We start from the raw sequence: 18,455 nt of genomic DNA, 5'->3' as shown, positions 1-18,455 counted from the left end.
TAATCAGTGTGAATTCTCAGCATTCATTAGATTAGATGGTGTGGGAAAGCTGACATGGCCATTTTTATATACGTTCTACTGGGAACCTCTTATTTTTTAAAGCAGGGAAGCAGAAATGTTGCAAGCATAGGCTCTTCCTAATTGACTTTTAGTCCAAACTCATCCCTTCCAGCCACTAGCTACATGACCTCAGGCATGCTCAGTACTCTCTCCAAGCCTCAGTTTTCTCATGTATAATGATGATGCATTTTTTCTGTATATTGATGACACTAATAAATGCCCACCTAAAAACGTTGTTATGAGGATGAAGTGACATACAAGTCATGAGTAACAAACCTAGTAGAAGGCCTGGAGATTGAAAAATGTTGGTGTCTTTTATCATGAATATTTTACTAATAAAGCAACATCAACATGCTTATTATTTTCTGGACTCTCCAAACATACTAAAAGCTGTACCCACCTAGTAGCTCTCTGAATTTAATTGAGACGGCAGTGAAATATTTAAAAGGCTATGTTTAAACATTGGTAATTTTTTTTTAGGTTTTGCATCTCAAGCGTTTTTAATGTTCTCCGTGTTACTGGGGGGTTAACAGTTTATAGTATACAGACTGTACACACAGGTACAATCTCTCATCTTCCCCTTGATAGGTGACTGCAAGATACTCTCTCACCCCCAACCTTAGTCCTTTTCCATCATCATGCCCTAAGGCCCCAGTAATAGTAATTTTTCTTTAATGTTACTTTTAACATGGAGGCTATACATTGATAGACACAATGTTGTAGAATCCAGCAGAATTCAATTACCCCGTGACTGAGTCAGGCAAGCCAAGAAGGAAATTATACTTTTGAAATCAACAAATTGGATTTCATTCATTGTGCAGCCTCAGCAATTGCTCCTCATGATTTCAGCAGTGGTTCCCTCAGCTTCTAAATTCCATCAACTGGCATACACTATCTGTACAGAAGAGAAGTTTCACCATTGTTTATGTTTTAAATAAATGATATTTGCTACCCAAATTATTACAGCTGCTAAACATATACTGTCTATAAAGTTTGTCCTTCTAAAATAAAACACACATTGGTGTAACAATTATTTAAAGAATTTTTCTGTATGTGTGAGTAGGGGGAGGGGTGGGTGAGAATGTAATACATACCAGGCTGTAGTCTGAAAACTGTTCAGTGATGTGAGCTATACTCAGACTATTTCAAGACAATCTGCTCTTTCTTTATCAATGATTCATCCTCCCTTCCAAGGAACAGACACTAGCTTAGATTTTTCTCTTCCCTTCCATTTATGCTGATTTTACTTCAGTGTGACTGATGGACAAAGTACCCAACTTGCAATTAATTGGCATTAATAAACATTGCAGATTTTTAAAAATTTATTTATTTTTATTTATTTATTTTCCCTTTTGTTGCCCTTGTTTTATTGTTGTAGTTATTATTGTTGATGTTGATATTGTCATTGTTGGATAGGACAGAGAGAAATGGAGAGAGGAGGAGAGACAGAGAGGGGAGAAAAAGACAGACACCTGCAGACCTGCTTCACCACCTGTGAAGCGACTCCCCTAAAGTAGGGAGCCGGGGGGTGGAACCGGGATCCTTACGCTGGTCCTTACGCTTCGTGCCACGTGTGCTTAACCCACTGCACTACTGCCCAACCCCTACGTTCCAGATTTTTAATGATTTAATGATTGCAGATTTTTAATGATTTTAATGATTATCGTGTTTAACATTGTAAGTTAACAAGAAGAGAAATGTTGATACTTATCTAACTAGTAGAAAAGCAACTCTCTCCTGCTGTCTGCCCTCATACCATATAACACAGGCCACAGTGTTAGGTGAGGAGCTGTCATGTGGAAAGCATGGTTAATCCATGGGGAGAGACGAGTGTATACACACATGTCTAAATAGTTGCAGCAGGTGACATGGACCTTCATGTTATTTTTGTTTTATACATTAATTACTATGGAAAAAATATCCCAGCCTTGATCTTAAGGTAAAGAAAAAATTCTAAGGCTGGGCAGTGGCTCTCTTGGTTAAGTGCACATATTGCCATCTGCAAGGTCCTGGGTTCAAGCCTCCTGTCTCCACCTACAGGGGAGAACCTTCATGAGCAGTGAAGGAATGCTGTGGGTGTCTGTTTTTCTTTATGTCTCTTCTTCTCCCCTCTCAATTTCTCACTGTCCTATCAAGTAAAAAGAGAAGAAGAAGAAGAAGAAGAGGAAGAAGAAGGAGAAGGAGAAGAAGAAGGAGAAGAAGAAGGAGGGGGAGAAGAAAATGGTCACTGGGAATGGGACACTGAGCCACAGTGATAATCCTGCTGGGAGAAAAAAAATCAAATTCTATAAGATTACCCACAAAACTTCTCAGTGAGGGTTTCCTGGTACTTACTCTTGTCTCATGCTGTCTCTTCACTTTGCCTGCCACATTCTAGATTCCAAGTCATATTTCATTTATCTTACTTCTGCAGTACGAGGCACATGCTCTTTCCTACCTGTATTTAAACAGTTTCTATGAGATAAAATTCATACACTATAAAATTCATTCATTGAAATGTTCAACTGAGTGGCTTTTGGTATATTCACAGAGCAGTATATCCATCACTGCAATCTATTCTTGAATATTTTTATATCCAAAAGAAACACTGTACTACTAACCATAACCTCTAGTTCTCCTATCCATATATCTATCCTAAGCAGACACTAGCCTACTTTTAGTGTCCTTAAATTTAGCTATTCTGAACATTTCATATGAATGGAATCATACAAGATCTATTACTTTGTGACTGTTTTTTCACTTAGCATAATACTTTCAGGGTTTGTTCATTTTGTACCTTGTATTTATATTTCCCTTGTTGACAAATAATTCATTGTATAAATATGCCAAATTTTATTTTATTTTTTTAAAGATTTTTTTATTATCTTTATTTATTTATTGTATAGAGACAGCCAGAAATTGAGAAGGAATAGGGGTGAGAGAGAAAGAGGGAAAGGGAGGGGGGAGGGAGAGAGAGGAAGAGAAAGAGGGAGAGGGAGAGGGAGAGAGAGAGAGAGAGAGAGAGACATCTGCAGCCTTGCTTTACCACTCACAAAGCTTTCCCCCTGCAGGTGGGGGCAGGGGACTGGAAACTAGGTCCTTGCACACTATAACGTGTGCTCAACCAGATGTACCACCACCTGGCCCCCAGTATGCCAAATTTTATTTGTTCCTTCATCACCGAAATATTTGGGTGGTGTGAATAATAATACTATGAGAATTCTCATGCAGGTATTTTGATATACAATTAATATAATTTCTCTTGGGGTTGTATCTAAGTGTGGAATAGCTAGATCACATGATAACTGATTATTTGAAAAGTAAAATGGTGCAGCCTCTTTGGGAAACAACCTGTTCCATTTTACTTTTCAACCAAGAATGTACAAAAGTCACAGTTTTTTTTTCTGATGAAAACTTATTACTCCAAACAAATCTTATTAATGCTTATTATTCCAATATTAACTGCTTTTTTAATTTGTGCCCATCCTAGTGAGCATAATGTAATACTACACTGTGTTTACTTTCTCAATTTTTTTCTAGGAAATTTCAACTACTCATTTTTTTCCTTTATTTATTTACTTATTTTTATATTACAAAATTGCATGTCGGGGCCATTCGGTGACACACCTGGTTAAACGCTCACCTTCCAATGCGCAAGGACACAGGTTCAAGCCCCTGGTCCTCACCTGCAGGGGGAAGCTTCACAAGTGGTGAAGCAAGGCTGCAAGTGTCTCTCTGTCTCTCTCTCTCTATCTATCTCCCCCTCCTCTCTCAATTTCTATCTCTATCCAATAATAAAGAAAGTATTAAAAAAGATTTAAGAAAATAACAAAATTACATGTCAACAGGGGTTTGAATCTACACCATTCCCACCACCAGAGCTCTGCAAGACATGTTCCTCCAATATGTTAGTTGTCATCATCATCATCATATCATCATTATTATCTAAATCATAAGGGAGTGTGTACAACAAATATATTTTTTCTTTTGCTGGACTAGTGCCTCCATCACTCCCAGAAGCTGCTTATTCATTTATTTTTCATTTTCTTTAATAGAGGTTGAGAGATGGAGATGGAGAAGGAAAGCAAGAGAGAGAGAGAGACCTATAGCACTGTTCCACTGCTCATGAAGCTTCCCCTCTACAGATGGGGACCCAGGAGCTTGAATTTGGTTCCTCACACATGGTATTGCCTATACACTTCAAGGTACCATTAACTCCAAAATAAATCTTTTTTTAAAAAAACTAAGTTTTAGCAAAGTTCAAGGACAGGCATAAGGATCCCGGTTCAAGCCCCCGGCTCACCACCTGCAGGGGAGTCCCTTCACAGGCAGTGAAGCAAGTCTGCAGGTGTCTATCTTTCTCTCCCCCTTTGTCTTCCCCTCCTCTCTCCATTTCTCTCTGTCCTATCCAACAATGACAACATCAATAACAGCAACAATAATAACTACAACAACAATAAAAACAAGGGCAACAAAAAGGAAATAAATAAATAATGTTTAAAAACTAAGTTTTACTTGCTAAGAAAAATACTTCTTAAGTTAGAAATCTCCCAAGTTCATCAATGACTTTATCATCTTTGTTACTTTTACAGATAAATTTCCAGTAGTACTTTGTTAGCATCACTAAGCCTTCCTTATTCATGCCTACTCCTAAGTGACTCCCTAATACTTAAGAAATAATTAGACATTTCTCAGTCACTGTGTATAAATAGCAAGATTTGTAACAGATCCTTGGTGACTGGTATTTAGAACACTAAAATTTGGGAATATGATGTTTATCTACCAGTCCTGAATTTTCTGCTAAATAAAACAAGCAAACATTCAGGGGAAAATAAGAGAGATAATTTAGTAGTTTCTGTAGTAGAATGTTGGTTCTTAAATTGAAATGCAGCTCATTACTCAGTTCAAAATGCAATCTACTATAATGATTACAGGTGCCATTTACTGAATAGTAATACCCCCAACTCTTTTTTATCTCTTATTTAGTAATATTGAGCCTAATCTAAAACAGAAGTTTCTAAAAGCTCAAGCAAATTGGGATTTATTTTGTTGAATCTAGAATGTTCATTGGTATATCCAACCCCTAGTTACTGAATGCTCAACACGTACTTGGTATGTAGGGTACATAGAGAAGAAGAAAATGCATGAGGGTTCCTTTGCCCCCACAACCTTCCTACACTGCTGGAGAGAAAGTAAATTGGTCCACCTCTTGTAGAGAGCTGTATGGAGAACTCTCAGAAGGCTAGAAATGGACCTACCCTATTGACCCAGCAATTCCTCTCCTGGGGATAAGGAAGCAAACACACTTATCCAAAAAAGTCTTCCCCTCTTTCTCCCTCTCTCTCTCTCTCTTTTTCTCTCTCACTCTATCTATCTCTCTGTCTCTCGATATATACACATATTGACAACAGGACGTCACTTAGGAAAAGAGAACAGTTGGTTGAAAGATGTTGGTTAAGAACATGAGTAAACTGGAGGGGCACATTAAGAAGTTAGAGTTTGAGTCCCATGTACAAGGAGAAGGCACTGGATAATATCAGCAGGGGGATGTCATAGTTTTAGGGAAAGGTCCAGCCTCCAGATGACTAGTCATGGTCAAACCCAATGAAATAATGTGTAGCTGCAATAGACACACACATTTACAGTAACAATCCATCATTTCTTGTAGGAACTTGTCACATAATCATAAAACTCCTGAGTCGGGGGTCAGGCGGTGGCACAGTAGGTTAAGCACATGTGGCGCAGAGCACAGGGACCAGCGTAGGGATCCCGGTTCGAACCCCCGGCTCCCCACCTTCAGGGGGGTCGCTTCACAGGCGGTGGAGCTCGTCTGCAGGTGTCTGTCTTTCTCTTCCCCTCTCTGTCTTCCCCTCCTCTCTCCATTTCTCTCTGTCCTGTCCAACAACTAATGGCATCAACAATGGCAATAATGATAACCACAATGAGGCTACAACAACAAGGGCAACAAAAGGGGGAAAAACTGGCCTCTAGGAGCGGTGGATTCATGGTGCAGCAATAACCCTGGAGGAAAAAAAAAAAAACCAAAAAACTCCTGAGTCATAGCTCACATTGCTTTAGAACATGTAGATATATGGCGTTTAGCTTTCTTACCACGCATTTTAAAGAGCGTCTCTTAAATCTGACTTTGTAGGTTACACCAGGTGACCTTTGAGGTGCCTACCTGTGAGGGAAAGGAGCGGCAGAAGCTGGCACTGATTGGTGACTCCTCGTCTTCAGCAGAGTTCTTTGTCACCGTGGCTGTCTTTGCCTTCCTCTACTCCTTGGCTGCCACAGTGGTTTACATTTTCTTCCAGAACAAGTATCGGGAAAACAACCGGGGTCCACTCATTGTAAGTAGTTTGCTTTTATAAACAAATTTTTGTTGTCTCTATTTCTCCCCCCTATGCTTGAAGTACCTAAGTATCCTAAGTACCCAAGCACTTGAGGCAGGCATTTTAGAGGAAATCGGGTTCTTTTTCATCCAGCTCCCTTGAATCTGAAATGAAAACATGATTCTAAATATTCTTTTGTGTTCCATTGTCTCACAAAACTTGCTAGAAAACTTCTCTGAAGTAAATGGTTGGACATCCCAGGAGAGCAAGGAAGATTTTGCCACAGATTTATTTATAACTCCAGCATTTAGAGTTAGTCATCCATTTTTCTCGCTGGTTATTTAGACACCATGACTTAGGCTTATTTAAAGTGCATTATTCTTTTTGTATATCACAGACTGTGCATAGAACAGTTTAAAAGTTTGAAGACAGAGTTCTCCATCTCTGATTTCTTCTACTATTTTCATTACATAATGTCCAAGTACTTTCACTGGTAGAAATCATTATAGCCTGACATATTCATAGAGACACTTATACCTAGAGGAATGCAAAAGCTCTCAAAGAGATACATGGGCATGAATAATTTTAAGAAAATAAATTTCATTGCTTTATTTCTAGACAGTGCTACAGAATGAACCCAGGATGTGGCATATACTTGATACCAACCAGCCTCCCTTAGCCATTTTTTTTCTTTCTAATTGGGGAGGAAGAGTAGAGAGGGGGAGACACAGATACTGAGAGAGGAGAGATACCACAGCACTGCTCTACCATCCATGGTACTCCCTCTCCTCAGTATAGGCCATGATTCTTACATTAGTGCTAGAATCCAAATGCAGGAACTTGCATACAGCTCTACTGAGAACTGTCTCCTGGGCCTGAAAATAAAATAAACATTACTCAAAAAATAAAATAATTTTCCCTACTTTCACATGTGTATTTACTTACAGTCATCTTACTAAAAGTGCCCTTCATTTAATAGTAGCTTGCTGTTTTATTTCTTTATTAATGAGAAAGACAAGAGGAGAGAGAAAGAACCAGACATTACTCTGGCACATGTGCTGCTGGGGATCAAACTCAGGACCTCATGCTTGAGAGTCCAAAGCCTTGTCACTGTGCCACCTACTGCTTTATTTCTTAATCATCTACATCAACTTTATAAAAGAAAATCAGCCTCTTCTCCATAACAAGTATTACTACACTGTACATTGATAGGATGAAAACTCTTTGAGGTGCTTAAGAAGAAGAGAAGAGAAGAAAGAAAGAAAGAAAGAAAGAAAGAAAGAAAGAAAGAAAGAGAAAAAGAAAGGAAAAGGACTATCTTAACTACACACTGGTGCTGGTGTTGACAAAAATGAGTGATCCTAATGCCTAGGTCATGTACACTCATGCATATAAAAAAAAGTTTCCAAACTGTTTCTTTCAGGGAAATTGAATTTTTTATACTCTCCATCAGCTGATAGATCATTAAAAAATAATTATTGATGACAGATCTCTATGTAAACGGAAGCATATAACTCAGACAGAATCCATTAAATTAATGACATTGCTGTATTCTTATGTTCTTTCTATTCTTATGTACTCATTTATATGAACTAACTTTCTCGGTACATCTATAAGCCAAAAAGGGAGAGGGTGGGGAGGATAGAATTCATGCTGAATCATGTCCTGCTCTAGAAAGAAGTAACATTTGTTCTCCAAAAGTATATATAAAGTAGAAGAAGAAAAACATCCTATGCATTTCTAGTATTTTTACTGTGATAATTATTTATGAAAGGTATTATACGTTTATGTTAATCTGGACCATTGTACACTAACAGCATTTATAATGATCACCCAACCCAAAATTTCTTGCTACTGAGGTCATCAAGGTTGTGGATAATTACAAGTAATTTTATAACCAGGGAGTTGGCACACAGTAGTCGAGCGTGGAGCTTGCATGTGGGAGGTTGCTGGTTCAGCCACAGGTCAGAGAGGAGCAGTACTCTTGTTGAAAAACAAAACAACAATGGTAAAAGCTTTAAGGAATGTTACTTAAGTTTAAATTTAGATACACATTTTTGAGATAAAATCAAAGAGAAGGAAAGAGAGAATGTTAAGTTTCCAACCTTTTTTTAAAAAAAATTTCATTTATTACTGAAAAAGAGAGAACCAGAGCTTCACTCTGGCATATGAAGTGACAATGATCAAAGTCAGGATTTCCGGCTTGCAACTCCTTCACTATACTTGCTTCATGACAAACCAGACCACTTGCTTACAACATTTTATTTTTTAAAAAAATTTGATTTATTCATTTTAGGTAGTGACAGAAATTGAATTGTGTACTACATTGAGTAGGTTTTGTCTTATTACATTGTGGAAGGAGAGAAATAAGGAAGAGAATTCTTTATGAAAAAAGGCTCCTAGACCCTAGATGAAACTTCTTTAATATTAAAGAAAAAGGATGTGTTCATTACTTAAAAGGATAAAAGTTAATTTAATAATGAGCATGAATCCTAAGTATCTCCTGGGTGAACTGGTTAATTCAAATGGTAACATGATGATAGTGGCAGGAGGAGGAATGTGGTTTTTCATACTTACCCTTAACTGTGAAGAGAAGGTTAAAGCAAATTCATAGTATGGACAAGATCTCAAGAAGATGGTTTATAACTAAGAAAATGTTCACATACTATAAGAACAATACTATGGTTCTTTCACTGTCTCTCTCTCATGAATAAGTAAATTAATCTTTTAAAAAATGAACAATAAAGAGCATTGTACATATATTAACAGTAATTGTACTTTGAAAACAATCATGTTTATTTAGAAAGATGGCATTTGCTCATTATTGGGGCAGCTATGTTCTTGTTATCATCTTTTTTTCTGTTTTATTCTTAATAAAACAGTTTTTTATTTTAATTTTTTTATTTTATCGTGACTGACAAGATTGTAGGATCAGAAGGGTACAGTTTCATACAATTTCCACTACCAGAGTTCCATATACCATCCCACTCTATTATTATGGGATGCAGTAGGTGGAAGATCTGGCTTCTATAATTGCTTCTCTGCTAGACATGGGTGTTGGCAAGTTGATCCATACTCCCAGCCTGTTTCTATCTTTCCTTAGTGGGGCAAGGCTCTGGAGAAGTAGGGTTCCAAGACACATTGGTGAGGTTGTCTGCTCAGGGAAATCAGGTTAGCATCATGGTAGCATCTGTAACTTGGTGGCTGAAAAACATTAAGATATAAAGCAGAAAAAATTGCTTAATAATCAGGAAACTAAAGGTAAGAATAGAGCAGATGAGATTTGAGGTCTCCATTTTGGAAAAAAAATCTAGGAAGTCTATTTTAGGTGTATTCCACAGAACCCCATAACTTCACTAACTTTTGCCTGAGCCCAACAGCTAACATGCAGATGGGCAAAAGGTATTGTCTGGGGGGATGGTATCAGAGTTGCAAATAGGACTAGAAAGCTGGATCAGGGAAGAGAGTAGCTCCCAAATATGGGAAAAGTATATTAATACCATTATCATAGATCCCCATAGATCTGATCTGGGGCCCATGTCCATTCATATTCAGCACAGGAGCCTGTGTAACATCTGCATCCCTATAGGTCTGAGTTCACATTCCATGGCCATAGCTAGGAACATTCTAGGCTGCACTCATTTCAGGACCAGTCTTCCTTGAGTATCAGAGTATGTTGACCCTGCCTTCCACTGACAGTGGTGCAGTTTCTACCATTGTCGTTCTACACTGAGGGCAAGGCCCTATAGAGGCTCACAAGAGAGTTTATGATGTTGTTCCTGATGGAGATGACCAGTTACAGTGGAGAGAGGGATCTGTTAGAGGTATAGGTCCATCATATCTATGTGGGAATCCCAGGATTCTCTGACTAGAGCCCCAAATGATGGGGTGGCATGCTAGTAACCAAAAGGACCATCATTAAAGTTTGCCAGTCTCTTGCCCTATCCAGCTTTTGTCCTTACTGTTTGGTAAGGTTAGCCTTAGAGTGACTGAGGGAGGTGAAATAGGGAGTAGGTGAGGAGGGTATCTAGGTCTAAGTAGAAGCTATTTGAGTAGGTACTTTATGGTGTCTTCTTTAGGTCTTTCTACTTGCTTGCTGCACTTGTCGAGTCACTGCAAACTATTGTGCACTTTTTGCTTTAAGATATATATTATCCCCTACCTTAAGGGTATATGTGCACATGTGCCCTATCTCATGTGCCCTGGTCTATATCTAGGTTATGTGGCTCTGTTAGGAAATGTGCCACCCAAAATGGAATTTAGAAGTCCTATAAGGTAGGAAAGGTCTCAGAGTAATGGAGCTGAAGGGTTGACATCCCAGGCCTGGCGTCTCTGGACATAGTCCAAAATGAAACATGTCAAGGTGCTACTGGTTGCATTGATTTGGTTGAGATCATAGTTTTTTCTGTAAATTATTATCTAGGATTTTTCAAGATAAATAAATTTTTAGTGAAACAACAGATGCTGACAAAACAGAAACTCACTCGGGTAGTTCAAAGAAGTCAGGTATCCTAAGCTAGTGCACAGCCCTGATTTTCTACTCCACTTTCTAGTTCTCTAGGGCATTATATTACATATATAAATTACATGGATATATACTTTGAACATGAAATTATAATGGTGTAGATAAAAAGAATGAACTAGACTAGTATTAGTTAAGTTTCTTCTATGTTTAGAGATGACTTAATACAATAAACCTATCCTGTATTACTCTTCACATCTGTAGAGGGGGATTGGAGAAGTTACCAAACTCTTACAGACAGAATCATGATCTTGATAGGCAATGCTCTATGGAGTGAGAGGACAGGAAGAGGGAGAGAGAGAGAGATTAGTTTATCCACCTGCACAGTTGCTATGTTATTTTACTCTGGAAATAAAGAAATGAAGCCCTGTAACTCCCAGACTTTTCCACTTATTTGACTATTGTAGAGTATTCTTCAGTAAAGTTCTGTTACATATTTAAGACATCAAAATGATAGAAAACAAGTTTTGCTAATGCCAGGGATTGGGATGTCAAAGTAACTCACCTCCATAGTGCATTTGCTTTGCCACATATCCAGACTTGAGCTTATCCCCCACCTCACTGGAGAAGCTTCAGTGGCTGTGGCTTCTTGACCCCATTCCTTTGCTTTCTTTATTTATGAAGTGGTAAAACACCAGCAATAAATAAAAGGCAAAATCCCCAAGATCAGTGTTATTTTAAATCAGAAATTTACAAGACTGATTTCTGTACATTTATAGCAATTATGTACAATTTCAGACAGAAACAAGCTTATCAATGACTATTGCAAAATTTTTTTTCAATTGGACATGCATGACAAAATTGCACACCCTTATGTAAAAATGTGAATGTCCTTAGAAGTACCATAATTGTTAATGATGCTGAATGGTACACTACAGCAAATGCTTTGTTGTACAGATGAATAAGTATGAGTTCTCAGAAAATAGAAATGGCCACCTGAATGGTGCATGATTATGAAATGTCACATCTGGCTATATCATTTTGTCATATTCCTTAGAGAAAAGTTTTAAAGCTGATCTCCTGCCTAGAATTCTATGGCAAGATGTTCTGAGCCATTTTCAGATCTCATGTCAAATGGTGACACTTGAAGTTTTATGTTCGTTTGCTGTAATGTGAAGTGAGTTTTTTTTTTAATAGCTTATAAGACTGACAGAATGCTCTGAGAGTATGTAATAAACACCACCCCACATTCTGATAAATCCTTGTCACAGGAGCTTGAGTTTAAAATACCTACTCTAGTATTTAAAGAGGATCAATTCATACCTGATGCTTTGGTGGAAAACGAAGACACTGATATTCAGACAGGGTGAAGCAAAGGTAGTTTAGTAAAGTGGATATGAATTTGCCCACTTGCCTACCATAGGCGCACCGTGGTATTGTGATTCATACTTGTTTTGTGACCAGATCAATTTTTTAATCAAACTCAAAGCTACCCCAGGTAATTAAAATCTGCCTCATTCCACAGACTCACTATAACTTCTCGTCGCTGAGCATTAGTCATTTGATAATGAGTCCTTGAAAGAGTTTTGCCTGTTACCAGAGAGGTTAATGATAGAACAAGACTCATAGTCTTGTTCCAATAATCATATGGGTAGTGGCTATACTATGGGGTACTGGGTTTTAATCCTCACATATAATCTGTACAATGAATTTACTAATAATATAATAATTTACTATTAATAATTTAATAGTAATATAATAGCAGGACTGCTGAAAGGAAGAGGAAAATTAATGCCTACAAAGCATTTTGCATAGAGAAAGGCACATAGTTAAATGATTAATTAGTTAAATAATTAATTAATGGTATCTAATGACAGCACTATTTTTGTCATTAATTTTAAAAATTCTCCTGCCCATTACTGAGGAGTACTTTAGCCTATAAAGGGAAATAAGTCCTCAAAATTCTACTTTCCTCCAGTTCCTCTACCCCAGGGAAGTCTCCCAAGGATGAAGCTTGGCTCTAGATCACTTTTAAGATCAGAATTATTCTACTGAGTTATTGGTCTGCTTCTAATTCTGCTTCTCTTCCCTGCATTGCTTGATGCTGTGGTCTATTTACATAATCACTGTTTTACCTGCCTGCAGGGCACTGGTTTGATCCCACTGGTTCGAACTCTCTTTTCACTCCACCCCCTCTCCTAGTCACATTCTGTTTTCCACCCTACCGCTTCCTTCCTGGAAACTATAAATGTAGATTCTTTTCTCAATAAACATTACACTGCTTCCCAGCTCTGCCATGAGTCCCTGGTCATCTGTCTCCCGCCTGCAAAGCTAGCCAGGCACTAAGTCCTAGACTTGAGGTCAGGGAAGTGGTTCGGAGGGCAGACCATAGTTCCTGCATATATGTGTCTTGATTTGATTCTGCTATTATATATACTGGAGCAGAGCTATGTAAGTAAATAAAACCATTTTTAAATAAAAAACTGGGTGTATATAGATCTAACTTAAATGAACTCATCAAAGTACTATATACTTTGCATCAACAAATGTATTTTTTTCAAAGTTTACAGCACAGAGGCATCCAAATTAATCCACTTAAAATTTCTCCTGTACATCATCTATACATGTTTTTAAATTCTTTTTTAATATCATTTATTTATTTATCCCCTTTTGTTGCCTTTTTTATTGTTGTATTTTTTGTTGTGTTATTGATGTCATCATTGTTGGATAGAACATAGAGAAATGGAGAGAGGAGGGGAAGACAGAGAGGGGGAGAGAAAGACGCCTGCAGACCTGCTTCACTGTCTGTGAAGCGACTCCCCTGCAGGTGGGGAGCCCGGGGTTTGAACCAGGATCCTTAAGTCGGTTCTTGTGCTTTGCGCCACGTGTGCTTAACCCACTGTGCTACTGCCCGACTCCCAACATGTTTTAAATAGAGACAGGGCTAGAGATAGAGAGACAGAGAGACAGAGGATAGATAGATAGATAGATAGATAGATAGATAGATAGATAGATAGATAGATGATGGATGGATGGATGGATGGATGGATGGATGGATGGATGGATGGATGGGCAGACCACCCATAGCATGGATGAATGGCTGGCTGGCTGGATGGATGGATGGATGGATGGATGGGCGGGCAGACCACCCATAGCATGGATGGATGGATGGATGGGCAGACCACCCATAGCATGGATGGATGGATGGATGGGCAGACCACCCATAGCATGGATGGATGGATGAATGGGCAGACCGCCCATAGCAGTAAAGCATCTTTCAGTGCAGTGTGGACCAGGCTGAAACCTGGGTCACTCACCTGGCAAAACAGTACTGTATCTATTTTACAAATGTTACATCCTCAGCTCTTTCCGAATCTTATAACTACTGTATTCTTATTTTTTCTTTCTATTTTTTTAATAGGATAGAGAGAAATTGAGAGGGGAGGAGAGCCAGAGAGGGAAAGAAAGACATATGCAGACCTGTTTCACTGCTTGTGAGGTGTCCCCCCCCACCCCACAGTTGGAGCAGGGGCTTGAACTCAGGTACTTGCACTTGGTGATATGTGTGCTTAACTGGGTGCACCACTCCTGGCCCCTGTAGTGTACTCTTAATTACAATTTAAATTATTTAACTCCCACTAAATTTGTATCATGTTTCTCCTATTAAACAGTTAAATGAAGAAATGAGCTACAGTTCTTCTAGTTCCTCTTCTTTCTCCTCCTCCTCATCTGCTTCCTTCTCTTTCCCCTCCTCCTCTAATGCTAACTTCCAGGGAAATAGTAGGGACCAGTGGTTAAGAACTGAGACTCTGTACTCAGATTGCTTGAGCCCAAATCTCAGCACCACCAACTATCATCTGTGTGACTTTGGACAGGTTAGCTAGCTGTCTGTTATTCTGTTTCTGTCCTGTGAACTAGAGATGATAATGATTTCTAGCCTACAAAATTACTGGTCAGATTTATGTGAATTATTGTGCATACAACTGTTAGCACAACAGTAGGCATTCACTAAACTTAGTCATTATTTTCATCAACCATATTTTATTATCCACCATGATGTCCTACTGTTTATGTAGCTGGTGTTTCTGAATCCCAGTGGACTCATTGGCTGAAAACCAAGTAGATAAGTATAGACTCCACTGATGTTCCATCTTGAGAAATGCTTTAGGTTTCTTGTTGCACTATAACCATCAAGCTCCCCTTTACATTTTATTCTCCAAGTCTCTAAATTTAGCATCTGCTGCTGTTATTACAGGTAAATGAACCCAGCCCTAATGTTGGGTTTAACACTGCCCCCATGCACAGTTACATTCCCTTTAACTCTCCCACCACCCCTGTGGCACTTAGATCTCATCTTTTAGGGGAAAGGATACAACTTCATTACATTAACTAAGCTCCAGAGAACAGGAGCTTGAATCTCTCATCAGCTGACAGGTCTGAAAATAGCATTAAGAGTGTGAAGAGCACAATTGTGTAGTGGGTTGATACTTGAAAAATATGATTATTTGGGGGCATTCATCTGAAAAACTAGTTTCAGAATTTCATCCTCCTCCTACAATTTCTTGAAAATTGTGAAACTTTTCTATCTCACCCTCAGGAAGGAAAAATTCTTACTGTTTGCAGAGTTTATTTATTTATTTATTTATTTGTCCAGGAGATTTTATTTTTTTATGTTTTTTTAATTTCTTTATTGGGGAATTAATGTTTTACATTCAACAGTAAATACAATAGTTTGTATATGCATATCATTTATCAGTTTTCCATAAAACAATACAACCCCAAGTAGGTCTTCTGTCATCTTTTTTGGACCTGTATTCTACCCCCACCCCCAGAGTCTTTTACTTTGGTGCAATACACCAGTTCTAGTTCAGGTTCTATTTGTGTGTTCTCTTCTGATCTTGTTTTTCAACTTCTGCCTGAGAGTGAGATCATCTCATATTCATCCTTCTATTTCTGACTTATTTTACTTAACATAATTTCTTAAAGCTCCATCCAAGATCAGCTAAAAATTTGAAGTCACCATTTTTGATAGCTGAGTAGTATTCCATGGTGTATATATACCACAACTTGCTCAGCCACTCAGCTGTTTTTGGACACCTGGGTTGCTTCCAGGTTTTGGCTATTACAAATTGTGCTGCTAAGAACATATGTAGACACAGATATTTTTTGGTGGGTGTGTTGGGTTCCTTAGGATATATCCCCAGGAGAGGAATTGTAGGATTATAGGGTAGGTCCATTTCTAGTGCAAAGTTTATTTATTTTATTCCAGAACAAACACACACACACACACACACACACACACCTTTGAATTCACTGCAGCACTTGGCAGTTTAAGAAAACCTTAACCACGGTTCATTATAATTTCAAATAACTGGCACAAATTTCATAGCTTGTTTATTTCCAACCCTTTTACCCTTTCTCCCAGCTGGGCATCTTCGTTTTCAATGCTTATTAGCAGTGCCCCAATCAGAGCCACAGACACAAGCAAGAAAATGCTTCAGAATTTTCCCTGGGAACACAGAAAAAGTAACTCCAGGTGATAATACTAGTCTGACTTTCTTTTTTTCTTTTAAAGAATTATTTATTTATTTATTTATTCCCTTTTGTTGCCCTTGTTTTTTATTGTTGTAGTTATTATTGCTGTTGTCATTGTTGGATAGGACAGAGAGAAATGGAGAGAGAAGGGGAAAATAGAGAAGGGGAGAGAAATAGACACCTGCAGACCTGCTTCACCATCTGTAAAGCAACTCCCCTGCAGGTGAGGAGCTGGGGGCTCGAACCGGGATCTTTATGCCGGTCCTTGAGCTTTGTGTCACCTGTGCTTAACCCGCTACCGCCCGACTCCCTGGTCTGAGTTTCTTATGAGGAACTTAGTTACTGAAAACACTCAATACCTTGATCAAGCTGTGACTGCATCTTTATTCAACCAGCTACCTATCTGAGCCCCCAACTTTGCATTCACCTCCATGATATTCTGAAATATCTGTGGAACATTTTTTCCATTCATACACTATCTCAAGAAATAAACAACTGAATTGCAATGAAGCTTATTTGTGGCCTCATTCACTATGGGCACAACTATGGGCAGAAAAGAAGGCAGATACTGACAGTCCAGTAATTCCAAGACCAAAAAAATATATATCAGAAGAAATAACATTTGAAACTAAGAAAAAGCCATTGTTTAAACAACCATTTACTCTTGAACACTTTCCTCAAGCCAGAAATGAAAGATGATAGAAGTTATTTTATTTTTTAATTTGATTAGTCATTGTTGTACTTTTTCCACCTGAGCTGACTTGTTCAGATAGAGATGAAGAGATGAGACAGAGTCAAAGAAAGAGAGACAGAGGAAGAGAAAGATACCACACCACCAAAGCTTCCTCCAGTGCAGTGCGCTCCAAAATGTGTTGCATTTTACAGATGTTGCATCACATTTACATAGGTGAAGTAACTTGCACAGTGACGCACATCAACAACTATTACATGTTCTTCATTAAACAGCTGTACTGCCATCCCCATTTTTCCTGAAAGGAGCAAAATGAAAATTCCAGAGTTCCTATCAGTTTAGTAGCACCTTATATGTGGAAGGCATATGGGAGCTGCATTGCAGGATATTTTCTCACCATACTGGAGCTACGGGTCAAGTCCATAAGATATAACAAAGGCACGTCAGAATAAAAGAATGAAAGAAGTGTGTTTTATCATTGTCAGTAATGGAGACATCAGTAAGAATCAATAGGAAAGAGTATTGGTATTGGCTTGGATGGTCAAAGAATGTTTATGATGTCTATGAGAATAGAAGGGAGCTATTTGGAAGGAAAAGCTTTTATTTAATCTTTTTTGTGTATTTATTTATTTTTATAGAGACAGAGAAATTGAGAGGGAATGTAGAGAGAGAGAGAGAGAGAAAAGATAGACATCTGCAGCATTGTTTCACTGCTCATGAAGCCCCCCCATACCCCCATAGGTGAGAGATAGGGGCTTGAACCTGGGTCCTTGTGCATAGCAACGTGTACCACCCAACCCCTGACTAGGGAAATGGCTCTGGCAAGATTGGAAGGGATAATGAAAACAATATAGTAGAAACTTTTCTCATCTGCTAGTTTCTTTCTTTGGGAGAATTAACTCTCTCCCTTTAATCACAGTGTCCCTTTAATCATGGTGTGTCTACAAAAATCATGTTTGTCAAGTGACTCAGGCCAGACAATCAAAGTCGTCTTTGGAATTTATTTAGGAAATGGAGTTTTTTCCTCTTTTTTTTTTTTTGACAAGAGCATCCACTCACTCTGGAAATCAAATATGGAACCTTTTGTATGCAAGTCCTATGCACTACCACTATACTGTTTCTCCATTAGAATAAAGTTCTTCCTCTGGAATTGCTAGGCTAGGAATAGATGAGTCTAATTGACGATAGCAAAATTTCTCAAGAAGTATAAAAAGCACTTCTGAAGAATAAAGTTAAGGAGGTCAGGCAGTAGTGCAGTAGATTAAGCGCACGTGGCGCGAAGCACAAGGACCAGAGTAAGGATCCCGGTTCGAGCCCCAGGCTCCCCACCTGCAGGGGAGTTGCTTCACAGGCAGTGAAGCAGGTCTGCAGCTGTCTGTCTCTCCCCCTCTCTGTC

The 18,455-nt window shown here is 38.5% G+C and overlaps 1 protein-coding gene across 2 annotated transcripts in view; it reads left to right on the top strand.

The window, feature by feature from the left end:
• The window catches only part of SYNPR (synaptoporin), a 384,773-nt gene that overhangs the window by 319,288 nt on the left and 47,030 nt on the right, over positions 1 to 18,455 (top strand). For both annotated transcript variants that reach the window (XM_007520608.3, XM_007520609.3), the window contains one exon: positions 6,191 to 6,389. In XM_007520608.3, the coding sequence (XP_007520670.1) occupies positions 6,191 to 6,389 (199 nt within the window). The remainder of the gene's footprint in view (positions 1 to 6,190; positions 6,390 to 18,455) is intronic.

This window comes from Erinaceus europaeus, chromosome 12 (genome assembly GCF_950295315.1).
Source record: "Erinaceus europaeus chromosome 12, mEriEur2.1, whole genome shotgun sequence".
Lineage (NCBI taxonomy): Eukaryota > Metazoa > Chordata > Mammalia > Eulipotyphla > Erinaceidae > Erinaceus > Erinaceus europaeus.
Note: the sequence above shows the minus strand (reverse complement) of the source record. Positions and strands in the feature narration are given on the sequence as shown.